At 43.5% G+C, this 26,786-nt stretch overlaps 3 protein-coding genes and 1 long non-coding RNA gene across 7 annotated transcripts; 2 read left to right on the top strand and 2 right to left on the bottom strand.

Moving 5' to 3' along the window:
* Positions 1-2,027: 2,027 nt before the first annotated feature.
* On the bottom strand, positions 2,028-6,115 carry taf1b (TATA box binding protein (Tbp)-associated factor, RNA polymerase I, B). 2 transcript variants are annotated; one of them, XM_011618631.2, is made up of 15 exons: positions 5,999-6,115; positions 5,831-5,929; positions 5,427-5,514; positions 5,196-5,293; positions 5,026-5,118; positions 4,718-4,799; positions 4,472-4,640; positions 4,303-4,402; positions 4,073-4,220; positions 3,817-3,991; positions 3,682-3,719; positions 3,480-3,567; positions 3,288-3,358; positions 2,396-2,624; positions 2,028-2,304 (listed from the first exon to the last, which is right to left on the bottom strand). In XM_011618631.2, exons 1-15 carry the CDS (start codon positions 6,014-6,016, stop codon positions 2,148-2,150), a joined length of 1,653 nt encoding a protein of 550 aa, XP_011616933.2. In that variant the 5' UTR covers positions 6,017-6,115; the 3' UTR covers positions 2,028-2,147. The 2 variants fall into 2 exon arrangements, with proteins under 2 accessions (XP_011616933.2, XP_011616932.2); XM_011618630.2 differs by having other exon boundaries at positions 4,472-4,652.
* Positions 6,116-8,292: 2,177 nt separating this feature from the next.
* On the top strand, positions 8,293-14,288 carry adam17b (ADAM metallopeptidase domain 17b). Its single transcript, XM_003977463.3, has 18 exons — positions 8,293-8,645; positions 8,947-9,079; positions 9,157-9,290; positions 9,360-9,448; positions 9,610-9,799; positions 9,899-10,029; positions 10,097-10,183; positions 10,251-10,361; positions 10,580-10,724; positions 11,050-11,141; positions 11,282-11,434; positions 11,522-11,721; positions 11,799-11,902; positions 11,970-12,104; positions 12,187-12,317; positions 12,391-12,558; positions 12,665-12,721; positions 13,317-14,288. The coding sequence occupies exons 1-18, from the start codon at positions 8,558-8,560 to the stop codon at positions 13,695-13,697; spliced, it is 2,529 nt and encodes an 842-aa protein (XP_003977512.1). The 5' UTR covers positions 8,293-8,557; the 3' UTR covers positions 13,698-14,288.
* Positions 13,789-21,132, bottom strand: cpsf3 (cleavage and polyadenylation specific factor 3). The gene is made up of 18 exons (XM_003977462.3): positions 20,942-21,132; positions 20,593-20,656; positions 20,432-20,529; positions 20,138-20,266; positions 19,076-19,253; positions 18,911-19,000; positions 18,673-18,823; positions 17,906-18,081; positions 16,661-16,819; positions 16,434-16,580; positions 16,195-16,347; positions 16,014-16,122; positions 15,778-15,876; positions 15,539-15,633; positions 14,429-14,516; positions 14,284-14,350; positions 14,083-14,176; positions 13,789-13,970 (listed from the first exon to the last, which is right to left on the bottom strand). The coding sequence occupies exons 1-18, from the start codon at positions 21,010-21,012 to the stop codon at positions 13,848-13,850; spliced, it is 2,091 nt and encodes a 696-aa protein (XP_003977511.1). The 5' UTR covers positions 21,013-21,132; the 3' UTR covers positions 13,789-13,847.
* A 1,731-nt stretch (positions 21,133-22,863) lies between these two features.
* Positions 22,864-26,311, top strand: LOC105418663 (uncharacterized). 3 transcript variants are annotated; one of them, XR_965769.2, is made up of 7 exons: positions 22,864-22,960; positions 23,678-23,824; positions 23,897-24,055; positions 24,153-24,320; positions 24,933-25,286; positions 25,481-25,562; positions 25,634-26,311. It is a non-coding gene; the product is annotated as an uncharacterized lncRNA (long non-coding RNA). The 3 variants fall into 3 exon arrangements; XR_965768.2 differs by having other exon boundaries at positions 23,724-23,824; XR_965770.2 differs by having other exon boundaries at positions 23,724-23,824; positions 25,484-25,562.
* The last annotated feature ends 475 nt before the right edge of the window (positions 26,312-26,786 follow it).

Here is a 26,786-nt window from a genome sequence, read left to right on the forward strand (position 1 = left end):
AAACCTCACATTAGTCTGGCGGCTGGTAACACGCAGCCAATCAACGTCAAAGGTGTAGCGGCTACTGGCCAATCACAGGCGAGGCGGTGCGCCTTAAGAACGTGCTCCCCTCGCCATTGGCTGAACGCAGGGCGCTTGGCTGTCGAGGGCGTGTCCTGGAGTCAGCGGTGTCACAGTAAACCCGGTGAACCCGGACGCGCGCTTCAACTGGGGGAAAGGTTGGCAGGCGTTGGGCGGGAGCGCGCCCGCACAAGGACGAGCGCGAAGGACAGAAAATAAACAGTGGTTATCAAAATGAAGAACGTGATTAATTAACTGTTACCACGAATTCACGACTTTAAATGAATGACATTGCGTCTATACACGAGCAATGATTAGACCAAAAAGAAATATTTTTAGAACATTAAATCAATTGTTTAGACATAATAACTAAATACATTTACTCTGAGACACATTCCCGACGTGTTCTCCACTGAGAACCATAGAATCATAATTTGAAACCTCAAAATTTATACTTCTTACAATTTGAGTTTTGAGTTGCCATGGCTACATGTATGCTAGACCAGAAGGTGAACTTTTTCTCCAGACTGTCTGCAGCCAAATGTCTTGGTTCTATCACCACCTGCATTTGACTGAAAACCATGATTACATAATGTGTGTGCATCTACTTTGTTGCTCAATAATCCATTTTAAAAATATACTCCTTTCAGTTTAGAATACCAAAAAACATCAAAACAAACCTCAAATTCAGGATCCTGACGATGGGATGTATGTGGGCAGGAAGATGAAGATGGAGGCAGCCAAGCTAAACGCACAGCCAAATCCCCTAGTATACACCAGATCTATATAACTATATCAGAGTGAATGCTTTACTGTCATTGTGTAAAATGGAAAAAAAAAAGCTGCATGCTGCAACACCTAGGACACCCCCCCCCCCCAATCCCCAGCATCTACAATCATGCTCAGTTTAGTTCATAAAAGAGGACATACGGTACTCAAGTTTAAACATAAAATACTTTGCTCAGTGTCAACAACTAAACTAGTAGTGCAGCAGTTCTTACCCTGCCTAACAACGTTTTCAGTCCAGCTCAGAATCTCAGAAATGTGGGTCCCCATAAACTTGGAGACTCGACATCTTCTCTGTTGATGGCTACTGGTGTGTGGTTCGCCCCGTTATACGAAAACTCAAAAATGTTTTTTATGTTTAGTCTTAGATTGTTGTCAATGTACATTTATCAACACCTATTATTAATGCTTAAACACAGAAACCTGCCAGATGATAATACCGACGCTTCTTTTACTCAGCAGAGGGGTGGGTTAGGGTTTTCTACACCCTGTAGCTAAAAAAACCGAGTTGTTTTCTTTGTCTGATTAAATGTCATCAGCCTTTACAGGTAGTTGTTTTTATGCTTCCTATAAATAGAAAAAAAATCAAGACGTTAAGTTGTAAGTTGGTTCTCTACCAAAATGCGATCAAAGGGATGCAAGCTTTGTTCTGTTTCCATGGCTTTAATCAGAACACAGGCATCCTTAACTAGGCTGTATGGATTAAGTGTTTAGGAAGCTCAAGAATCAACACTGTGTGACAAAGCTAATGCTAATGAATCTCTCGAACCTGTGAGGGTAACACACCCACAGACCATTGTCCCCAGCTGACAGAACCGCAGCAAAACTATGACAAAGATGACCTCGCAAGCAACTGTTTAATCCCTGTATGTGTTGCTAGGTAACTTCTGAGTGTTGGCCCTGTTACCATGGTGATACTATTGAGAGCAGCATTTCCTGCAGTGACCTCAGCAATGATACATTCACACACAGCTTGTTGATTCCAGCGTCTAGACATCCGTTGTCCTCAGATGACTTTACACTGCAGTGGTACCGCAGTGAAGCCCAGTAACGTAATAACCTTAAACTCAATGTTTAGGATGTTCAAAGAGCGTTTCTATGGATGGGAGGCAACAATGTCGGTTGATCTCACATGAATGATTTCCATCATACATGGTGAGCTACATTAAAAAGAAAAAAGGACCAAAATAAATGTGTTTATTCTTAAAAGAGATGGTTTCACTCATAAAGGTCCAAGTATCCACATCATTTCAATGTTCATGGATCTAAGAGGCTCCCTGAAAGTCCCGGTCATTCAAGGTTCACGTGTGGTTAGTGAACAGGCGGTGTTCCACCTTCAGCACTTCTTCATACAGACATGCTGGTTTGATGTCCAACAGGAAGCAGAAGAGCTTAAGGAACCACTTGAAGGTTTGTGGCAGTGTGGCCTCCACCTCCTCATAGTGACTCCGACAGGTCCTGCAAAGATGAACAACAAGCATGTTCCCTTGAACCTGTTAGTCTATTCCAGGGTTGAAACCAGGTCTTAAGTGGTCCTCAGAAGACTCACCTGGGTTTGCAACGTTTCAGTGCTGGGTGCCAGTACCAAGAGTTCCTGAGAGTGTCGGTGTCTAGAGGTAGGGACAAGATTCCACCCAACTTCTTCTGGTGGAAACTGGGACCATCTGCTTCATACTGATCCCCCCAGCAGAACCTGAAACTGCACGGACTGACGTGCTGGACTGCTGCTCGCTGAGAAGACAGCTTCTCATAACACACTCGTAGCTGCTGAGCTGTTCCTGAAGAATGTTAAATAGAGCCATCAATATTTAACATTTATTTGATGTTTTCATTAGAACTGCAACTGTTATTTCCAGTTTATTGAATTATCACTTTTAGCCTTATTTTTTACTTCGAGGTTGGACAAACTCTGAGGCCTGAGCTCTTCTCACCCTGAGAAGAGCTTCCCTTCTCAGGGTGAGAAGAGTGCTTTGAGGAGTGGAGGACAATACAAATTAAAGAGGACACTTGACTGGTTGTATAATACTCCCAATGGAGGAGCCATCTCTGTTGATGACTGTTTGCTGTCTGATAGTTTCACAAGATGCAGGTTACTGATGGTCAACTATATGACCGTGTAAATAACTGCTGACCAAGCGCAGGGTGCATAATCAGATATTACTAAATAAATAGTAACAAAGATAAGTGAACCGTTCTGTTGTGATGTTAATATAAATCCAGCTATAGTACAAGAACAAACCCTGCTGGTCACAACAACTTGAAGTTCTCATCTATGCTTTGATCACTATCTTATTAAATGAGTAAATACGGAGTATAAAATATATAAAAAGAAATCCTGAAGTTGTCAAATGTCATTTTAAATGTGAATTTCAATGACATCTTTGGTTCAGGTTTCTTTTAAATTCCGAACACACACACACACACACACACACACTTCTCACTCTTTTTCTTCATCACAACACGCCTGTCCTTCTTGTCAAGGTGCAGAGGTTTGTCCCCTTTCCACTGTTTCCTGTAGAATAATCAATAACAATCACAACATTCTATTACTGACTGAAAACACAGAGATCTGATCTCGCCTAACAAAAATGAAATGGACTAACATGAAAAGTGGAAACCATTTCCTGTCTCACCTCATAACATCAACCTTTTGTCTGTTTTGAGCTCGGATAAGAACCCCTTGCAGCAGCCGGTACCACCTCCTAAGACTGAACTGGTCTCCTGTCATGTTGCAGTCCAAAAGAAAATCAGACCAATCTGGTAGCTCCTCAACTTATAATGTTCTCTTATGTGTACAGCAGCTCGCCAGCATCGCTGCATCCAATCAGAACTCACCTGCATGTTGGTGTTCAATCGTTTGACTGGATAAATCCCTAAAAAAACCAAAAAAAAAACGCACACACACACAAAGCATTTGGGTGAGGTATAAATACCTGGAACCTATGAGACAAGTAAGAAAAGAGTGTTCACCATTCAGTTTGGTCATTGAGCCCAAACAGGAGCTTCATGGTGACGATGATGAGGGCGGCGGTCTGCACATCATAGAGCGGGACAGCAGGATGAGCTGAGCAGCCACATGTATGAAGTTTTGGATCCATCATTCCAGTGCGCTCGATCAGCCTGCACAGCAATGGATGGAGCTCAACTGGAACAGAACCAGAGAGCAGAATAGTCAGCATCATCCTGGCCATGATCTGTGTTTATGGTGAGCATTTGAGCCTATAACCTGGCAAATTGCTGTCAATCAGGTACCGCAGACTGAGCCTGACGGGATGCAGCAGAGTCTGGCCAGTGACTGGAGGAAAAGCAGGAAGTTGAAGGAATGAAAGCAGAGTCTCTGCCTCCCTGTGAATGGCAGTGTGGGACGGCACGCTCTGGAGAACAGACAGAACACAGAACATATCTTAGAGCCCGCTCGTGGTCCTGCAGGAGTCCAGTTTAGGCCCAGCAGCTGACCTCCACTCTGAAGATTAATGCATCTTTGCCCTTTATGTTCATCTCATCTGGAAGTTGCTCATATGCATTCACATATGGAACGTGACCTTTATTCACCAACCTGCAACACACCAAACCAATTGTCCAGGACTGGTCAGAACTCTGGCAAACATTCCAACGGACGTATCACCTGAGGAGGTCACTGAGAGTCAGAGCTTCACGGCTCCAGACCAGAGCCAAGTGGACCAGAGCAAGAGTCTTGCTCATGCTCATCAAACTCTGGCTCCGCCCTCTACGAGCTGACAGGTGACTGACGTCTTCATCAGAGTTGGAGCATGCCGACACAATACAGGAGTGGTCTGTGGAAACAACTATAACCAATCAATACAAACATGAAAACACACACACACACACGCACGCACGTGCGCACGCACACCTTGGTTAGATCCAGAAGTCTCTCCGTCAGATTCAGTGACAAATGACCTTGAAGACATTTCTGTTGAGCTTGAGTCAGTGTGCTGAAAGACAAAGAGGGGCACAACCGGGGGGGGGGGAGGGAATCAAATTTTGAACTCTAAAAGGAAAACGATGACATATAAAAGGATTTTTTTTTTTTTAATTAACTGGCTTGTTTGGATTTAAGGATTTCTTTAGAAACTTGTTGACGTCTTGTGTCTTTAATTTGGATTTGGATGGAACCATTTTCCTGATGCTGATAGAAGCTTTAGTTTGCTGTGAACTCACCAGTTTATAGTGGGAGATTCTAACTGGTTTGTGGGTGTAGGCCTGTCGACTTTTCTGCAAATAAAGTCTCCACATCTCACATAACACATGATCCTAAAAAAACAACATTGATGAATCTGTCGTGTGTGACTCTCTTCCTGTACTGTTCAGTAAAAGACTGAAGCACAGACCTTGAAGTAGTCACCAACTCCTAGTCTGAGAAGCGCATTAGCCTGGTTCCTCAGGATGAACTGGAACCCTTCACAGATCATCCACTCTCGGCCACATTCTGCCAGCCAGAATTTAGAAAATGCTCTTTAAAAACAAGTGATTCAAGAGCAGCAAGCAGCACAACGGAAGCAGCATCTAAAAGAACAAATGTTTAAGTATCCATCATGTGTGTCACACTCAGAATCACCAACCTGTTCTCGAACTTTTTCTTCCTGTGCCAAATGTAGAGATCCTGCTGGAGCCAGGAGTGAAGCTGGTGTCCTGCACATCTTGGGTTCTCTGATGAGATGTGGTCAAATGGTCAAAGGATGGTTTGCACTTTGACTGCACTTTAGGGCTTGATTCAAAGAGGTTGATAACCCTATCTACATGCTCGATCTCGCTCAACCAAAAAAACTTCCTATTTGTTATGGAGCAGATCATTTCTACAAGAACACATGTCAAACTAAAACCTTCATTCAAATTTCAAATTTTAGTAAAGAAGCTGATGATATGAAGAAAATATCCTTTCCAGGTTTAACATTTGTCCCTGCTGGGGTCAAGTACTTTAAACAATTCTCTATATTACAATGACATAGTCGTTCTAGTTGTTTACCTCGATGACATTGTGGCAGGTCTTGCAGTAGAACCGACCCTCGTCTGAAACTCCCCAATCCACCGCCGAACACTGAGCACAGGCTTCTGAGTATCCTGCCTGCACACACGCTGGGTTAGCTGCCCTTATTAGCTCCTGCTGCTAATCACATGTAAAAGGTACAGTTACCGTGTCTTGTGCGTCCATTTTCCACCAAACAGTAGCACAACCTGGGTGGATCAGACAAATTCAAGCCAAACAGTCACACGTGAAACTACTTTCTTCTTCTATTATTCCTACCTTTGCGATGCTACTGAAGCGCTCTGCTGCCACCTACAGGTCGGAGAAGCAACTAAAGCTTTCCCACGTTCTTACAAGAACAATGATGTCAGGTTAGGCGATAATTGAGGTAGACGAGATGCAATTTTGATCACAGAGTAAAATCAATATTTAACAGACATTTTAAGTTTGGATTTGAAGAGAAAGTGAGGTGATGTTTCTGAGCTCTGAAGGTAAAGAGTTCCAGAGTGGAGGACAGCTGGCTCTCCTTCATGATGGAGAGACGGACGGGGGTGCAACTGTTCCTACAGGCTATAGTGGGATAATTGAGCAGGAAAAGGAATAAGGGGCAGGTTAGAGACTGATTTCTGATGTTGGTAAAACCAGTTTTCACCTCTAGAATTTGGGTTATTACTAAGGTTCAGAGGGATGGAGAGAGAAGAGGAGTGGATGATGGCAGAGGTCAGGGGGCTAGAGTTATAATGCAAAAGCAGTCCTGCAAGGGTGGATATGACTATCCACGAGGGAACCAGGGCCGGTACAAAGAGGATCAATATCAATGTCCTTAGTTTCATAGAAGAGGGCTTAGTGGTAAATAATGTGAGATTGACACTGAATGAGATGAGAAAATGGTCAGTGATGGAGATTTCATCTGCTGAGCAATCAGGGGGAGGTGAGACCAGAGCAGCCAATCGAGTCCCAGGGTGGGAACACAGAGATATTGCTGAACTCCCAGGATGGAAAGTCTGTATTTCCGTTCTGTATTTGGAGAGAGAATGGAGCGATGTGTATCTGTGAAGCTGCATACAGCATAGAGATATCAGAAGTTCCCTGTCAAGAAACCAAAAGGAAGTCCAGCTGACCAATTCCAAGCTCAAGAGAATCTCAACCTGGATGTTGCTTCAAACAATCTTCTTCAAAACTTTGAGAAATCATGTTTATGATCAAATTCTTCTCACTTTCAGCACCGAACTCAAGCCACGCCGGGTTGCAGTTCGAGTAATTTCTCCCCGCCTTCAAGCGATTTGCTCCTCAGAAATAGTGAAATAAATGTTTATCTAATCTTTATTATTTATTCTTCCAGTGCAGCCTTTCGTTCATGAGTGTGCCACTATATCAACGCTCACAAAAATAATTGCGGTGTCGATCACAGCATTCTATTTTGAAAGCTATTATTGTTTAATTATGAGCGACACAATCTGTTCTCATGGGCGCCGAAATTGCCTCCGCTTCACGGCGCTTCCGCGTCCAGTGTGAACCCGGGGTAACGCTGGAGGGAAGAAATATTGACTGTGTATTGTCATGGAAATGTTATCAATCGTCAATACGTGAGTTTGAGTTCTTCTCTTGTCTTACGAGACCCAATCGGACCGAACTTGCAGCAGAAAGTCCTCCGCTGACGGTGTATGGTTTAAAATCATTGTCAATCAAAAAGGGGTTCAGCCTTTCCTCCAATCATCGAATCCAATCATCGTTAAGACACGCCCACTAGTTATGTACCCAGATAGTCCAGGGGCGGGACTAAATGGTGGCAATTATCCAATGAGCGTCGAGGTTGAAGGCGCTTAAGCGACAAGATGCTTCTGAGACAACTGCATCAACGCTACAGGAGTATTACACTAGAATAATGGAATCAGTCGATCTGAATCAACTCCTCTTCGCGATGAACGCGTTCTAAAGCTTTTGTATTCCACGAAATGCTCACAAAACAGGTCATAGTTACCCATGTCATTTTTTACATTTCAGTAGAATCTGGGCTTCCCTTGCTGCACTCGTGTACGCGCCACAGACAGACAGACAGATGGATGGACAGACAGATAGTTTGTTATTTTCACCAGCAAAGCGGATTTGATGAGATCACATGGTGTAAAAAGATCTGACGGTTCTTTTCTTATATAACAAAAACATCGATTCAACGATACAATGTCAAATTTCATATGGGTGAACTGATTTATTTCACAAGGGTTTGTCTTGGTTGTTTGTTTGTTTTAGAAAGTAGAACAGCGTAAACAACAAATAAATACTGATGGAACGTCAACGGGCTGAATAAAAGTTGAAATATTTATATATATATATATTTATAATACTTTTAACATTAATCATGTCCATCTGTTCTCCCCAAATGACTGTTGCTGTTTGAAGCTTTAAGTTTAAGACAGTGTTCTGCCTCGTGACAACACGGGTGCTTTTATTGTGAAGGCCGCCGCTGCATTTCCGGGACAGCTGCTTGTTTCCTTGCGAATTCACGCAGCAGCTGCGTCTTCCTGGTTTAACCTACTTGTTTTATAATCTTTTCAATAATACGAAAGTTACAGTCGTTTGAATCAGGGCACATTTGCGTTTCATTTTAGATTTGATGGAGTGTTTGGATTTTTGTTTAATATCCGATTTTTGTTGAAACAGTCGATAAAGTCCCCAAACTAACATTTTCATTCTCTCTGGAGGATTAAAGCTTTATTACCGACTAAAATGAGAGAACATCTTTGTTTTTTATCATTGCTTGTGTTGACTGAGTTAGTCATTTGTCCTTCAGCTGAACCTGAAGAGGACCATGAGGGTAAGATTCTTTACTTCAATGTAGACGTGAACAACACAGAGTCAGTGTTATACATTCAAGAGGCTCCAATCTGCCCTATATCACGGGATTAAAATTTAATATGCCTGGAAACACCCGGGGATTTCCCATATTTACATTTGGTTTACCACTGTAACAATAAAAAAGTTGTTGCTTTAGGCATATAGATGTAGATCCCATCGTGTGTAACCCCAAATAACAGGGTGATGATGATAATAATGATAATGAGAGGACATAATGAAAACATTTCATTTACTTCAAATGTGCCATGTTTCCGCTGTAGGATCTCTCCGGTCCATGTTGGAGGACTTCGATGTGCTTCCTCTGTCTAACTTGCGGACACACTCTGTTCGCCGCCGTGATGTCCAGACGGAGAATTACGTGGAGAAACTGATCAGCTTTGATGCATTGCTGAGGTCATAGGTCATGTTTTAAACAGAACAGAGCCCCAGAAAGAGTCCCAGAATGAAACAGTGAATATTTGTGTTCACAGGCACTTTACACTGTATTTGAGGACCAATGATCAGCTCTTCACTGATGACTTCAGGGCCGTTGTTGTGGACCAGGATGGACAAGAGCGACACTACCCCGTCAACAGACACAATTACTTCACCGGACATGTTGTTGGTAATGACCATCGTGCGTGTATGTATGAGATACTTCTGCGGTACAGAATCAGAGCTTATTGTGTTGCAGGAGAGGAGAACTCCCGTGTTCAGGCTCACATGGATGAAAATGAGTTCTCTGCTCACATCCTGATTGATGGTGGCGAGTACAATGTTGAGGTCAGCCCAGTACAGAACTACCTAACACATGCACACAATCAAATGTTTTAATATTATTCTATCTGATCAGCATTTCTTCTATTCGGTTAGAACTAGCAATGTTCAATTTGACTTTATGATGCTTCACTGTCACTAATGCTGGTTTGTTCAATAACACATAGCCTCTGTGGAGGTTCACATCAGCGCCCCCTGATGGCCGGCTGCTGATTTACCGCTCGGAAGACATCCGGAACCTGCGAAGATTGCAACAAACATCGGTCTGCGGTTATGTGAGGTCCAGTGCCTCCTCTCTTCTCCCAGAGAACAGGACGTCTGTCATGTTTGAGGACCAGGAGCATCATAAAGACCACAGTAGGTTGCACAGTTGCTCCAGCTGCAGGAAGTGACGGTTCAATAACAGTCTGACAGCATAAACGTGTGAGTTGGGTTCTGACCACTGTGCTGTCTAAGAGTCGGTGTTCCGAGCGAAGCGGCTGGTCCCTGATCACCTGAAGAACACATGTCCTCTACTGCTGGTGGCTGACCATCGCTTCTTCAGGCACATGGGCCATGGGGAGGAGAGCACAACCCTCAACTACCTGGTGAGTCCAAGCCCCTGATATTATGATGATACAGTCTCTATCATTCTAATTTACTCCCTCATTTCAGATTGAACTCATTGACCGCGTAGATGACATTTACAGAAACACCACATGGGACCAAGAGTTCTCAGGTTATGGGGTTCAGATCCAGCAGGTTTGCAGCAGAGCAGACAGAATGTCCAAGCTTACAAGGGTTGAGCTGATGTTTTATTTTCTGTCAGATCATCATCGAGAAGAGCGCCACTCCTGTCGCGCCAGGAAAACGCCACTTCAACATGAGAGGAAGTCCAGTTGAAAACCGAGATGTGTGGGATGTCAAGAAGCTCTTGGAGGTAACTGACCATGACTCAGAATGTCCGACCCTATGATGCCGTGTGACCAGCATCCCTGCAGCAGATCTCAACCTAAGCATCAGTTTATCTGTATAGTCTTGATTTTACCTGGCACATACTATTGGAACATTATCATTATTAGTTGCATTGTTATTGCAGTGCTACGCTAATGGCATCGTTATCACTGCAGCAACATGTCTCTTAATCTGTCCAAGCAGCAGTTCAGTGCTGACATTGCAGACAAAGCCGCCAATGTGTGTCTTGCTCACTTATTCACCTATCAAGACTTCGATGAAGGCACTCTGGGCCTGGCCTATGTCGCCCCATCCAAACCAGATATCGCTGGCGGTCTCTGCTCTAAAGGTACAACTGAACACATATGTACGTTGCAGACCCGCTGACTCATCAGAGACATGTTAGTGAATGTTTACGTGCACGTAAATGCATTAATCCGACCGATATCCGGGTACCTGACTAAAATGCCCAGTCAATGAGATGGGAAGGTGATTTGCTCTGGCATGTTTACACCTTGTTTACACCTTAGACAACTCGTATTTGTGCTTCCATGTTGGAAACTGGAACCGGGAATGAATTCCAACCAGACACCAAAGTCCAATTCTGAGCATAGTTGGATTAAACTGTGCGTGAGACATTTCACAGAGACTGACTTTCCTGTTTATTTTCCCAGCTTCTCCTTCATCTTCTAACCGGCAGAGGGTCATGTACTTAAACACGGGATTAACCAGCACTAAGAATTATGGGAAAACTATTCTGACGAAGGTGAGCAGTTCTAGTTAGCATCATATCATCAGGAGTTATTGTCCTCAACACTGTTGGCCAGTTTCTTTCCTGCAACAGCCACAGGTGAGTCACTCACAGTAGCCCTGAGTGAGGAAGAACTATTGTCTGTCTTTCAACAGGAAGCGGACCTGGTGACCACACATGAGCTCGGTCACAACTTTGGGGCAGAACATGACCCCGATGACATGCCAGATTGTGCCCCACGAGAGGACCAGGGTGGGAAGTATGTCATGTACCCGATAGCTGTGAGCGGAGATCACACAAATAATAAGGTGCTTTCCTGTGGTAACAAAGGCTGTTCGGTCCAACTTGTAAAGTCTGTCTGATGTGTGGTCATGATACATGCCTGCTGTGTCCAGTTCTTCTCAAACTGCAGCAAACGTTCCATTGTGAAGCGTCTGAAGTCAAAGGCTCCATCGTGCTTTAGGGAGCGGAACATCAACGTGTGTGGGAACTCTCGGGTGGAACCCGGTGAAGATTGTGACCCAGGTCTACTGCACATCAACTCCGACAGCTGCTGCACCCCTGACTGCAGACTGAGAGCTGGTGCACAGTGCAGGTGAGTGACAGAGAGGCTCAGGTCGATGTGACAGAGGGACTACATATCCCATGATGCTGCTGTGTGTCTGGGTCTAGTGACAGGAACAGTGCGTGTTGTAAGAACTGCATGTTTCAGCCTGAAGGGGAGGTTTGTCAGGAACCCATCAATGCCACCTGTAAAGGACACTCCTACTGTACAGGTTAGTGTGGCTGTGGTCACGCAGCCTGACTGCAGAGGCGTGATTGACAGGGACGCTTGTGTTCCAGGAAACCACAGCGAGTGTCCTCCTCCGGCGAACGCTCCCGATCACACAGTGTGTCTAGACAACGGAAAGTGCCTAGATGGAGAGTGTGTGCCTTTCTGTCAGGCCTTCCTCATGCTGCAGCCCTGCGCCTGCAATGGTAGCATACACACACACACACACACACACACGCGCGCGCGCGCAGGTCTTGGGTCTAATAAAGTGCCCGTCTCTGTGTGCAGAAACCTACACCTCATGTAAGGTTTGTTGCCGTAATAATGGTGGCATTTGCACCCCCTATGAGGACCAGGATGGCCAGTTCCTGTTCCTGCGTAAAGGGAAACCATGCACCGTGGGGTTCTGTGATGGAGCGGTGAGTCTCCTCCAGTTCTGGTCCAACCTATCTGAACTGCGGCACGCTCAACATTAATACTCCATGTGTGCAGGGAAAGTGTATGAAGCAGGTCCAGGATGTGGTGGAGCGTTTGTGGGACTTTATCGACAAACTGGACATCAACACCTTTGGGAAGTTTCTGGCTGACAATATTGTGGGATCCGTGGTGGCGTTTTCTCTGCTCTTCTGGGTTCCTCTTAGCATCTTGGTCCACTGTGTGGTGGGTCTCTTCTCTGTGTTCGTTTGTTTATACCAATGCTACATCTCTCATCAGGGTTCTGAACTGTGTACTGGTTCATTGTTGCTGTCCATTTTGTCTTTTTCAGGACCAGAAACTGGATCAAGAGTTTGAACAGAACACCAAGTCTCTTTTCTTCCCGAGTGTGAGTTCCCTCTAATCAAGTGTGAATAATTTCTGAATCCTTCATATTAGCACCTGCCCCATGCCCATTTAGGACAATTTGGTGGACTAATATAATCTTACCTCAAGTTTTAGATCCAAACTTCTACAAAGAAATCTTCCAGTGACATCATTTATATTGATTAGAGCAGAGCTTGCATGTATTCTGACGTGTCTGCTTAACAGAAGGTGGATTTCTGTTGGTGTGAGGGTGCCAAGGTTCCCATCTATGGTCTGTTCAGGATTTATGATAAAGTGGGTTTTCTGTTGATGTGTCAAAAATAAGCGTCAGCCCTCATGTTCAGCCTGAGTGAAGATCTCTTGGGATAAAACCTACAAGTCTACCTGCATAGGTCACCTGAAGCTAGGCTAACCAAGCAGACAAATCCGTCAGAGCTACTAGTGCCTCTGTCACTTGATTAGAATAAACCACCAAATTAAATTAATATTTGTTTTGGTTTTTAGAACTAAATAATTGGGGGGTCTGGTGTTACAAAAATATCTTCATCAGCACTACAGACTGAGGGATCCTGGCTGAAAATCAACACATTAACTGAATCCACCTTTCTTTTCCCCAGAATGCCGAGCTCCTGAGTAGCCTGGAGTCTGCATCCCTTCGGCTATTTAAACCTCCGGCTGTCTCCATTAGCAACACCACAGGTCTGCGATTACAGCCACCATGCCCCTTCCAGACCAGCACTCCTCCAGTTTCCATCTCAGGTTCTGACTCAGCCACTGGACCTGCTCACCACCCTCCAGTGGACACTTTCTGCATGACCACAATCCTGGAGGACCCCAGCTGTGACTCCTATCTGCTACATAATGCTCTGGAGGAAGACTTTGAGAGGATAAAAGGGTCCAATCAACCTTCTTTTGAGGATCTGACAGATGAAACTGTGACAAAGAGATACAGACAGCAGAGACAACAGGACATGGACAGCAAGGAAACCCAGTGCTAACGAAGCACCTCTGGACACCAACAGACACAAGCAGACTCGCTGCCGACGTGTTGGCTGTAGCTGCAATGACTCGGACTCAAACACTCCAGACTTAAAGTGTAAACACACACAAATCAAACTTTTATTTTGTTCCTGATTTCTTAAAAAAGGTCAACATGACTGATGAGTCCACCCACTGCTTGTCATATCACTGGAGGGGCTGAGAGCGTCATAGAGCCGGTGGACGGCCACCTCCACCATCTCCCTCAGAGACTCATCTTCTGAGCACACCGCCTATGGAACGAGGACAGAGTGATGTCACAATTTCAGCTAAAACTTAGCTTACAAGAGTGTTTTCGTCTTACAGTTCAGTGAGAGGGTGTTTGGATCAGGAGGTGTTACTCACTCTGGTTTGTGTGTCGATGGACACTGCGACCCCGTCCACCGTCACGGTCACTTTTCCCTCCTTGAAGTTAACGCAGTCTTCTCCGAACATGTCACTGTGCACAATGAGCCCTTTTTTTAAAAAAAATCTGAAGAGCTACTTTCTGCTATGGTTCTTATCTAACAGCATTAGATGAATCTAATAAAACAAATACCAACTTACTGCAACATGAGTTCCAGTCTTTCAACAAACATGCCTGAGTCAAGTATTTCTCTGTTGCCCTCAAGAACTGAAACAAATATTGAAACATTTGTCTTGAAGCTAATGAAGCTCTTATTGCATCATCAAACCATTATTTTTTCCTCACATTTCTGTGCGTTGGGGTTAGACTGGACCTCCAGAATCACCGTAGTGACTACGTCGGCATACATGTCAGTGAGTGGGCTCGCGATCCACTAATGACAAAAACAACAGATCAGTTACTTTAAGCGCCATAATTACTGTGTTTCGATATAGAGCACCTAGACCAGGGGTCGGCAACGCAAACTGTTGAAAGAGCCATATTGGACCAAGAAAACAATAACAAATCCGTCTGGAGCCGCAAAAACTGAAATGCCTTATAATGAAGGCAACACATGCTGTAAGTGTCTATATTAGCTTTATTAGCCTACTATCAAAATGATAATTAGGCTACAAATACATAACGAGCATCCTGGAGAGAATGACGCACCACGTGACCACTCTGCTGTACGATGGTGCTTTAAGTTTAGCTTCCATTATAATGAGATGTGGAAATTAAATATTTATTATACAAATTTTTACAGCATTGGAAAACTTTAAGAATGTTTGTCATGTTTTTCCTCCTACAGAAATTATATTAAAACAAAAAATATATTCACACATCTTTTTCCTATATTTGCTAAAGCTCCAGAGAGCCACTAGGGCGGCGCTAAAGAGCCGCATGCGGCTCTTGAGCCGCGGGTTGCCGACCCCTGACCTAGACTGACACCATCAGTTGGACTGGCATGTTAGCATGCTAACCTGCTATGCCCATTAGCATAAACTGAATATCCCGAGAGGCTAATGAGAACATTTAAGTGTGAAAACTGCTGACCAGTCCAAACAAAGCTCCGGCTCTTGAACTACAGCCAGCCAGAATGATTTATTTATAAAAGATTTATAAAACATGAAACACAGGATGAAGAACACAACTACTCTGGAGCGGTCTACCAAAACCTCCATTTACTACCTGTGGACCGGTCAGCTGCAACATCTGATTTCCTTTTATGCTATTTATTGCTTCTGTATCTAGTGTTATAACTTCTCTATGTCACTCTCCTGACAAACTCATCTTGTTTATGACTGGACAAATGCTAAATGCTCTGCCTTGTTCATGCGAGCGTGGTCTAGGAAACAGCATTGACTTCACAGTACGACTATGAATGTTAAATCACACAACATCGATGTTCAAACTGACCTCCAGAAGCACCATCCCACCCTCGTGAACCAGGGTGACATTCTTAAAGATCCTGATGGTGATCTTAGATGCTCCTTCCATCTGCTCCACATCTCCTGAATAGACACAATTTAATTAACATTATTCTGTATGTAATCAACATTACCATGTTTCTAAATGGAGAAGCTGACAAAAGCAGCACAAATATATAAACCTGCTTATAATAGTGAGTGATGCATTATGGGAAATTTTTCACTCACCAGTGAGGCTGCGGAGTTGACTAACCAGCAGAGAGATGGGACCAGTATAGGGAATGGCCTGAGTCTGAGTCACAGTACCCACAGACAGATCCGTGTAGTCTTGACAAAAGGATGGGAAAAAAAACAAAAAAAAAACATAACATGTATTTCTGAGAAGACACTCTCTTTGTGCCTGACCCCCCCACACACAGCCAAAACACACACCCACACACACACACAGAGCCGATGTGACTAACTGGGCAGGTCGGATGGTGTCACGATGTGATAGTTGAAGTTTCTCTTGACCAGGATCCCAGAAACTCTCTGACCCTGTACGCATTTCCTGTCAGTCAGGGAGCCCATCACCTACAGCAGAGCATTCTGGGAGTTAAAAGAACTGCAGCAGAGCATTCTGGGAGTGGGGCAGAGGTTACTGACCTTGGCTAGCTTCTCTCCTCTAAAGTTGAGAGTGACGGCCTCCGTGTTTCTCGGGTTGTGGACTTCGATGTGAACCTCATCATTGTCTTCATATTCTCGGATCAAAGCGGCTTTCAGACGGGCCATCTCGTTTTGTTCCCCGTGAACGAGGATCTAACCCCGGTACATCAACAAGAAATGCAAGGTCAGACACAAACATGGCGTTCAGAGTGCTGGGGCGAGAAGGTTGAGAAGGTTACCACATGAGGAGGTTTGAGAGCTCTGATGAACTCGCTGGTTTGCTGATAATCTGTGTGAGCAGAGAAGGAGATGTAGTCCACCGACATCTTCAGTGCCAGCTTCTGACCGGACATGGTCGTGATCTCATCAGGCTCCGACATGATGTGCTACAACACACACACAAAGATCAGGACACATTCTGACCTGTGAGTAAGTTTCAGTGTCTGGTTGTGGGGAGCTGAAGCACCTTGGCGAGCGTCCCCTCCACGCAGTAACCAGCAATGATGACGCCGTTCCTCTTGTCTGTGCACCAGCTTTCAAAAAGTTCTCTGGACAGACCACTCTGCATCATGCCTGGAGATGCCATCACCACGCTCGGCCCAATGTCGTCAAAGTGGTCCATACTCTGAAAGCAGAAGCCAACATGTTTTCCTGGACGATTCTGGGTGCTGTGATGGTGGAAACCAGCTACTCTAAACAAAATACCGCTGCTACACGTGCACGTGTAAATTCTAAAGGGCTACATCTTCTGAAGGAGTGTGACCGGTTCTTCCTCATCAGTGGACAAGAACATCAGTTCTGCTGGACATCATTAAGTACAGAAACCAGAGAAAAGTTCATTTCTCTCAGCACTGAACAATTTTGGTTGTGCATAAGAACAAATGATACTTAGAAATTTGGGAAAACCTGAAAGCTGCTCCTTAGATACTGAAAACAAAACCATGTTAGACAGTTAAGGGTTAATGCATTTATCAACATCTTCTAGTGCTGTCAACTAACTGAGCCACCAGTAGAAGTGGAGGAAGAGAAAGAAGGTTACAGAAGCCAAGGGTGGAGAACTGAAACCGACAGGTTTCAAATATGTCCCTAGAAACTGAAAATGAACTCCTGGTTCTGGATTCCAACTCTTAAAATAAATAAAATGACAGGATCAAGATTTCTGCTGAGAACAGATTGTACAACACTGGTGTATCTTAAATCAGAACATCAAAAGTTGATTTTTGTGAAGTGATCACGACTGTTGAACTGGAAAATTATCAATAAGATGTTTATCCACCGTATAAGAAACTCTTACAGAAACTGCTGGTAGAAAAACTGAGATGATAAATTCCACCAATTTGATAAGAAAAATTGGTAAAGTAAGCACCTAAACACAATGTGGATGTGTGTATTTATGTTTGAAAAGAATTATTGAGTAACTACAAACTTGTATGTATGCTTCTGAGGTGTTTAACCATGGAAAGTTATATAAAAAAGTGACTTTAAGCTGTCAGATCACAGCTCTGGAAACCCCGGTATAAGGTGTTGCTCGATGACACCGTGTGGTTGTGTTTTGTTCAGTCTTCCCAAAATCACATTTTGAAATGGACCTAATTTTGTCGTCTTCATGAATAGTTCTTTTGTGTTATGATGATAGTCCTCTGGTTGGTTATGCTGACCTGTAATAGAAAGTCAATCACACTGTTTTCCTCCCCTTCTCTGTCACGCTCACCTTCAGGTTGCTGATGTGTTTGAAGACAAAGGGGTTGTTGATGTTGATGGCCTTGCGGATCTTATCATTCATGGCATTAATGTAGGTCTGGTAAACAGCCATGCACTTCCTTGCCAGGGAAGAAGCGTAGTATATGGGAATGTCATGGAGCTCTGGATGGTTCTGCCAGTACTCATCTAAGTATCACACACAGAACACAGGCAGGTTCAGGCAGACCAATGAGGACCAACAGAGGTACGCAATCACTGTAGCTGCAGCTGAAGTCAAGTAGACACACAATAAACAAGGCTAGTAGCATAAACCTGGAAATACTGCACCGGACCACTTTTATTGCAGGTGGTAGCAAATACTTGAGAACTTGAACTTGAAAATGGACTGAACAGCAATTTAAATGTACCCTGTATTATGATAAAAGAAAGTTTGTTTGAATGAGGTGGTTTCATCATTGCCTCCATCTCCACGCTTCAATATTGAAAGCTCAGCAGAGCTCTCCTCTACACAGAGTGTGCAGTGTCTCACATGGCCGCTGGTCAAGAACTGTCAAAGTTCCATTTAGACGTCAGTCATATTTTCTGAAAAGCTCCCCCATCAAACTGATTCAAAGCTTTTGCACTGCTCTAGAGATGAAAAGATAAAACCCAAATGCTGACTTCTCTTCACTGGTTAGAGGACTTCTGCTACATATGTGGAAAAACACAGCATCCTGCATTTTGTGGAATTAAGTTTAACTAAACTTCCAAGTAGAACAACCCAAAAAATGGCCTCACCAAGAATGAGTAAAAGCTCCTGAGCTCGGCCCAGAGCAAAGACGGGAATCAAACATCGCCCCTCCCTGTTTACGATGTCATGGACAGTATTACAGAACCGAGCCTCACGCTCCTCCCTCTTCTCATGGATGTGAGTCCCATAGGTAGACTCCTAGAGTATAGACAGGTGAACAGGTGAACAGACAGGCAACATCAGTAAGAAAGTTTGACGTCTGTGTTAAATCAGCATTTATCTCACAGTGATCAGAATATCTGGTTTCACACTGGGAATCTCTGCTGCCATCAGGTGCCGATCCTCTTGACGGGAAAAATCTCCTGTGTACAACAACTAACGCACACACACACACACACAGTTAGTGTGATGGTGATGTGTGAAGATGAGGAAGAGGAACAGTGAACGCACCTTGACCCCAGCTATCTCAATCATAAACATGGCAGCACCCAGAACGTGACCAGCGTGGTAACACCAGAACTTGATGCCAGCGACCTCTTTGACCTCGTGGAAGTTGATGGTCTCAATCTTTTCCATGCTCTCCTCCAGATCAGTCTCCGTGTACAACATGTCATCTGCTGAGATGTTGCTGCAGTAAAAGTACACAGAAGAGGGAAAAGAGAAGTTAGGACATTAATAACAAAAGCAAGGACAGCCTCAGGGTCTTTTCACAACTAAAGACTGTGATCTGAAGCTCCCCGCAAGTTAAGAATTACTCTCTAGGCTGCTGTGTCACTTTATCTCCTATTTTCCAGTAAAGGGCTTCATATTCTGTCATCTGTAAAACTCCAGACTTCATTGACAGTCTGATAATGAGACGCAGGTTCAGGTTTAAAAAATGAATGATTTCCATGTGCACAAATTAAATCACGATTCTGTCCTGATTTTCTTCCCACACAAAATGTTTTTTGAACTGATTAACAAAACAAAAGAAACACTGAAATGGTGATATAGGTAGAGTATGAAACAGTGAGATTAAGACCAGAAGGAGCAGATATTTCGACAAAAGCTTTGTTAGTAGGAGTGTAAATAACAAACACAAAACATCTGGATGAAGATGTTGGCATGTGGTACACACAAAACTATAAACGCATCAAAGGAACTCCATTTACAATCAATGATGACATCAACAAGACATTCTGACTGCATCGAGCTGGCAGCAATCTAACCCGCATCCTCTCCCACTGGATGGGGATACTGACTATTTTTACTAGCAACAAACCAACCTCAATACTTTCCTGAGTCCACTAATGCAAAATAAAATGCAATTAATATAGAAGTCATATTAAAACCGACAATAACACTTGACCTGAAGAGTCCAGGCCTAGCATAAGCAGATGGCCTCAGAATGTTATAAAGATTTTGGTCTATTAAGTCTGGTCCTTCAACTGCACAATTCTTGGGTCATCACTGTTGTCAGCTACATTCTGCCTACATAGATGTAGGGCCTACATAAAGATGTTGTATTCCTACCTGACTTTGACATAGTCTGACAAAAGCCACCGGTAGATGGCTTTGGTGGCATGAGTCATGAAAGTTCGTCCTTTGAAGCTGGTCTTCTGCAGGAACCAGGGAAGAGCTCCACAGTGATCCAGATGGAAGCTAGTGGCACAAAAAAAGCTAATAGTTATCAAGGGGCTCCAAGCTCAATTTTAACTTGATGTTTTCCAACACGTGAGGCAGAGGACAGCTTGTCCTTGATAGCACCTCATCTAACAATTACTTAATAGACCTATAATATAATGAGGAATTCAGAATGGGACTCACTGGCTGATGAGCAGCAGGTCGATCTCAGCCGGATCAATCAGGTCGATATAAGGTAGAGCATCCATTCCCTCCAGGCCAGGATGGATCCCGCAGTCCAGCTAAACAAAAGAAGACAGTTACACGCGCCTGCTTACATTTTTTTCAATTTTGCAATTATTTACCATTATTTTTCGTCCTTTGAACTCTAGGATGATACATGATCGTCCCACCTCCTGGCCAGCACCTCTAGAAACACATCAACCACTATCAGATGATGTAAATCTAAATTCTGGTAAAGTCTACAAATGCCCAAACGCAGCTTTATTTTTATTTTTTTTTACAACACATTACATCAGAAAAATTGCAAAATTAAATGCAATCGGGCGATTTATTTGCATAAACTGTTGTTATATATATTCCTATTGTGAATAAGGATGTAAGCCTGTTTTAAATTGTACAATAACGGATTAAATCCGCTACAGTCTCTGCAGAACACGAGGCTAACAACAGCTAAAACAGTTTAAAACTCACAGAGGTCGAATCAACAGTTGATCACTTTCCTCTGCAGGAACTGTGACTTCACTTTTACGTTTAGCAGCCATGTTTTGATTTTAAAAAACAAAAAAACATACGTATATCTATAACACAAACTATTTTAATCGTAGTCTAGCGCCAATATCAACATGTTTGGCTGAGATGTCATTTCCGGAACCCGTGAAACTGTTTCCGTGCGGAACATCCGACCCCAATTAGTTCCGCTATTACTCCGTTACAACTTGACTTATATTTATCGCACAAAAATGATAGTTGAAATTGATTTTTAAGTGAGAATATGTTAGTTTATATTTTTACGATTTTTTAAACGAGTTTTGATGTTTTCAACATTTGACATATGTTGGTAAGCCATGTACGTATGGGGGCATTACAATCAGAATGACCTCCCTTTTACTAAATTTTAAGGTCAGTGTTGAGTCCTTTTTCAAATGATCACAAGAAACAAAATAATTTTCAAGAACATTTAATGACTCCTATTAATTCCCACAGTTTAATAATGTCATTCCAAATATGTGACTTCTCAAGCATCACATCTTTACATCACAAACTCATTCAACTAATTTCCGAACTCATTCAAGTTCACGAAAGATCGACGTATTTATGTGCGGGCTGGTACCAGGCCGCACAAGAAATAATCTAATATTTCCTTTTTATGTATTAGCTGAGTCTGAAGAATCATTTAATTTGAAAACCCTTTTGAGAAATGACTGTCTTAAACACCAAAATTGAACCCAGAAGTGAGCAAAATGAGTAAGAAACAGATGTCTTGAAAAATGAAAAAAAAATTGCGAAAGAGAAAAGGCACAATGAAGAGATGGGAGAAGAGCCCACCTCCAAGAAGAAGAAAGTTTTTAACAGACAATACCACAAGTCCTACTTGAGATATGGATATATCCCAGTAGGTGATTCACACATTAAATCAAATCAATCTTTATTTATATAGCGTCTGTTACAATCAATCAATCTTTATTTATATAGCGTCTGTTACAATCAAAATTATTTCTAGGTGCTTTCCAGAATCCCAGGGCCTAACCCCCAACAAGCAATGGTGGCAAGGAAAAACTCCCCTTTAACAGGAAGAAACCTTGAGCAGGACCAGGCTCATGTAGGGGGGCCCTCCTGCTGATGGCCGGCTGGGTAGAGAGAGAGGAGAAGGGCGAGGACAGGTAGAAGAAAGATTAGGCATAAATGAATTAAATACATTAATTATAATAAACTGCCGATAGAATAAAGTGGGCCAGCGGGTTTCAGAGGTCGGCAGGTCAGTATACAGCTGTAAAGGCGGCGATACCTGAAGGTGAATATGGGGGGGGGGGGGGGGGGGGCAGAGAAACTACACAAGAAATAATATCATCACTGATCTACTTGGTGAGGAGGAAAGGAGAGGAGAGGCAGCCATGACCCAGAAGGGTTCCAGCAACCTGGTGATCAGGTGATCATGTTTCTGGACCCTGGCAGCCTCTGCCTATAGCAGCAGAACTAAGATATTAACCTAATAATTAGACGACTATGATAAATATGAGAATTATTTATCTAAATATGATAATTATGTCTGTCTAGGATAACTGGAACTACAGAATTACTGACTATCAGCTTTCTCAAAGAGGAAGGTTTTAAGTCTGATCTTAAAAGTAGAGATAGTTAGCAACGAGAAGGTGAGTTGCTTATGCCCGAAGTGAGCTGCTTATGCCCAGTCTACTCTATTTTGTTTTGGTTGCTGTCACCCCAGAAAATCCCGTTCAACACAGATGTAATAATGTAATAATTATTCTCACAGATGTCGGAAATTGTTTACACATTTTAGACTACAGGAAAGACAATATTACTAATGCGCATTTTGTGCAGCGCCATGTTGTACAGAGCGCGCTCAATGCCTGAGAGCAGCCCCTCCCATACCCACTTCCTAGGAGCCGCCCCCCCCCCCGCAGATTCGAGATCAGAACCACCCGTTGTCAAACGCATATGTGGACCGCATAACGCCGTCGAGGTATCCAGGTAGGTCTCGTTAGAACCGCAAGACTGTAAAATATATCCATGTGAATTTTCATAATTTTAGCTTACTCAGTGACGGAGAAACGACGAGTTAAACACGAAGCTTTTTTCTCCCGCTCTTTTCTGCATTAAGTTAAGAGATTTGAGCGGACCAGTCGGCGATTTAGCTCGTTTTACTGGACGCTGGTTAATTTAATGTCGTTAAATGACGTTTGCGAGTTAGTCGACGATTATATCTACAAAATGATGTAATTTTTTTTAATTAATCTCGGAGCTTCCCGGGACATTGAGTTAATATGAGATTTGAGCGGACCAGTCGGCGATTTAGCTCGTTTTTGGTTAATTCAGATATATGAGAGGGGGGGAGATAAATGGGAGAGATGGGATATGAGAGATAGAAAGGGAGATAAAAGAGGGAGAGATGAGCGAGGGGGATAAAATGGGAGATATGGGGGGGGGGGTAAATGAGAGGGAGAGATACATGAGAGGGCAACAGGAAGAGAAAAGAAATAAAGATAAAAATAAAGACAAATATTGATTTCAGTCTTTTAGCTCTTGTCTACCAGTGTGCAGAAACACGGCTCCAGCTCGCATGCTTCCGGGGTGAACCCGGCGTCTTTTCTTCAGCTAACCTGGCTGGTTGCAGGATGGTCAGCTGGCCTCTAGTTAAGATGGCTAACCTTGCTGTTCTTTTTGACCCATAATCCTTTGTGGAAAAAGGTGTTTTCAGGTGACTTTAGAGATCTCTCTTCAACCATCCTAACAGGAAGCCGTACGCCTCATGGCTCTCAAACCCCGCTGCATGATGGGAGTAGGACACCAGGTCAGAGTGGAGCCTGGATCCCAGTAACCCGACACACCCTTCAGGTAAAACACACTCCTGCATCCCTACAGACACACAAGGTGGGACCTTTGTATTTCATTCTTTGGTTTACTCAGAAATGAAGAAGAGTGCGACTTTGGCTACAATGATGAGCCTTCCCCCTCGCCTCAAGGCTATTGCAGGACCCCCAACCCTCAGACCCCGGGGTACCCGGAAGTCCCATCACCGCAGCTCAACCCTCAGTACAACCCCCAAACCCCTGGAACACCAGCTATGTGAGTTGACACCTCCTGCTTCAGAAGTTCATGGGCTTTATTTCTGTTGCCAGACCTTTAACATTTGAATGTGTGCACCTTTATTGTGTGTGTGTAGGTATAACACAGAGCAGTACTCCCCCTATACAGCTCCCTCCCCTCAGGGCTCATATCAGCCTAGTCCCAGTCCTCAGAGCTACCATCAACTGGCGCCCTCAGCTGTTGGGTACCAGAACACGCACTCTCCCGCCAGCTACCATCCAACACCGTCTCCCATGGCCATCAGGTACGGCAGGGTCATGTCTTTGAAACGGATTTTGACCCATTTATCAGCATCTGAGCTGAGATGGGCTCCTGGTGATTAATTGGGCAGAGTTTCAAAGCGTTTGTGCCAGAAGTGAAGACGTGAACACGTGTGGTGTGCAAGTTTAAGCAAAGTACAGACTTTTCAACCGATTGGTTTTGTGCAAATCCCCAAACTAGTTGTGGTCAATATTCTGCCTCCAACTGCTGTAATTGGAATATTGGTATAGCTGTCTGACTTTAGCCTGGATGAAGTCTGTAGATTGTCAATAATCCAGGTCATAGTTATCCAAGGATAACCTGGATGAAACTCGCTAGCTTGCAACAAAAGTAAATTGCAATCAACGAGTTAAAATGACTAGCGGCATTAATTAAATATTGCATTAGAGCGCTAAATCTTCGACAGCCTTGATAGAATTCAAGTATCCGAAATTTATGGCTGTAACATTTTACCTCTTCATTTTTGAGAAAGTTCCAAAGAAGAGTGCAGATATGAGCACTGTTAGCACAGCAGATTTTGGTTCCCCTCAGTGGTCCTAATAAAAATGCAGATTCTCTCTGATGTTTGAGAGATTGAAACCATTTTTGCCTCCAGGCTAGTCCAAGCCCAAGTCCAGTGGGTTACAGTCCAATGACGCCTGGAGCGCCCTCTCCTGGAGGGTACAACTAGGCGCCAACATGGGAGAGGACAGAGAGGCCACAGGGATCCTCACAAGTTCTTCAAACCCCGAAAGGTTAAACAGAAGAAGAGTCTCCACTTGACACTAAAGATGTGGAAATTGCAGTTGGTGATGGTGGTCCTGAGTCCTCTCTCAGCAACGAGTTAGAAGAAATGATAAAAATTACGAAGCAGGGCAGCAGTGACTGGGTGACCACCAACATCTTGTTCCGGGTCAAGGACTCCTTCATGCATCTCACAGGACAGACTGGTGTTATCAGGAGTGTCACGGTAAAACACAGTTACGGGACTGACTATTGAAACCTGGTGGAATATTAACTGTAAAAATCCAGCAAACATTAGCATTGAGCATTGGCCTAGGGCCACAAAATAGGATTTAGGTTGTGATTAGATTTTTCCATTGCAACTTTAAATGTGAAATATCTAAAACCTCAAATCTTCTTGGATGGGTTTTAATGTTCCAGAAGGAGGCAGCGCTTGGACTCTTCATTGTTCAGCATCAGCTCAGATCCCCTGGAACCTGTCACTCCCACCAAAAACAACAAGGTAACGTGGCATTGATGGCTGGGGAAACTGAGAGGAAAGCCATTAATGACATTTCCAACTGAATCTTTCAGGTTTCAGGAAGGAGTCTCCAGTTGACGCTACAGATGTGGAAATTGCAGTTGGTGATGGTGGTCCCGAGTCTTCTCTCAGCAACGAGTTAGAAGAAACGCTAAAAATTAGGAAGGGGACTTCACAGAATTCCAGGCCCTATCAGGAGACATTGCCACCATTACTGAAAACAAGGGGAAGAAAAATCCTTTAAAACTGTGTAAACGAAAGATCACAGATTTCTTAGCAAAGTGTTTTCTGAACGTTTGGATCTGTCGCTTGATCAGCCAGCTGAGGAAACACCCCAGGCTGAGGAGAGGCGATAGCAGCGAATCAGTGAGGTCACTGACATCGCTGCTGTATCGTATATGTGGGGGAACGACCACATTGGATCATTTCATTTTTTTTATAAGATGCCTATAATTACAAGTATCCCTTTTTTGAGATGTGATTTATTTATTTTAATTTGTGGAAATATAGGCACAATGTATATTATTTTGAGAAAACTGGAGCGAAAGTTCGTACTTGTTCCGAATGTTGGGGGGCAATATGGAGGCGCACCTTCCGATTCCTCAGACATGTACTATAAGTGAAACAAAGACGCATCGTGTCCTCATTGTCTGCTATCCACCTGCTTACACAGGTCTGTAAATGTTATGTCTGTGCAAATATATTGTATGTGATAAAGTTGACGTGAGTCATGGTGGTTTGTTATTTGATGATGAAACATGCTCGTGCTGGCCACTTGCCACCATCATAGGCGAGAGGTCAGCGCTTAATTCGACAAAGAGTCGGCGTGTTAATGACTATGAGGATATGGAGTTCCTTGCCGTTTCCTGATGAGTACTTGATGAAAATGTAACTCGTCCCAGTACAGAGTCCATAGTTGGTGCTGCAATACGTGTTTTATTATCTTTGATTATAACTGACGTGCAACATCGAAAGTGGGTTTATTAACACTACAAATACTGATAGTTACCTATGGCGCATTTGCAAATGCGAGTGATCCAGAATAGAGAAATGTAAAGAAATGTTGATTCCAAGTAGAAAAGAGATTATTGAATTTCGGAGCAGCTAAATTAGACCAAGAAATGATGGTTGATGTCAAGGGTTTATTGTCTGGAAATAAATCAGGCCTTAGACATGGACTGGAGGAAAACAGACGCATCGTGTCCT

This window comes from Takifugu rubripes, chromosome 16, assembly GCF_901000725.2.
Source record: "Takifugu rubripes chromosome 16, fTakRub1.2, whole genome shotgun sequence".
Lineage (NCBI taxonomy): Eukaryota > Metazoa > Chordata > Actinopteri > Tetraodontiformes > Tetraodontidae > Takifugu > Takifugu rubripes.

Bases quoted from the DNA above. Each gene is read 5' to 3' on its own strand.
- cpsf3 (XM_003977462.3), bottom strand. From the start codon at position 21,012: ATGGCTGCTAAACGTAAAAGTGAAGTCACAGTTCCTGCAGAGGAAAGT. The intron at 19,254-20,137 runs GTAGGAATACAA...CTTTTACTGCAG, and splicing joins TCAGACTATGTCAAAGTCAG to CAACATCTCAGCAGATGACA. The intron at 14,351-14,428 runs GTGAGGAAAAAA...TATTTGTTTCAG, and splicing joins TAACCCCAACGCACAGAAAT to TTCTTGAGGGCAACAGAGAA.
- adam17b (XM_003977463.3), top strand. From the start codon at position 8,558: ATGAGAGAACATCTTTGTTTTTTATCATTGCTTGTGTTGACTGAGTTA. The intron at 10,184-10,250 runs GTTTGCAGCAGA...ATTTTCTGTCAG, and splicing joins ATGGGGTTCAGATCCAGCAG to ATCATCATCGAGAAGAGCGC. The intron at 10,362-10,579 runs GTAACTGACCAT...CTGTCCAAGCAG, and splicing joins ATGTCAAGAAGCTCTTGGAG to CAGTTCAGTGCTGACATTGC.
- taf1b (XM_011618630.2), bottom strand. The intron at 4,653-4,717 runs GTGTGCGTGCGC...GATTGGTTATAG, and splicing joins GACTTCTGGATCTAACCAAG to TTGTTTCCACAGACCACTCC. The intron at 4,403-4,471 runs GTGATACGTCCG...GGTGTGTTGCAG, and splicing joins ACTCTCAGTGACCTCCTCAG to GTTGGTGAATAAAGGTCACG.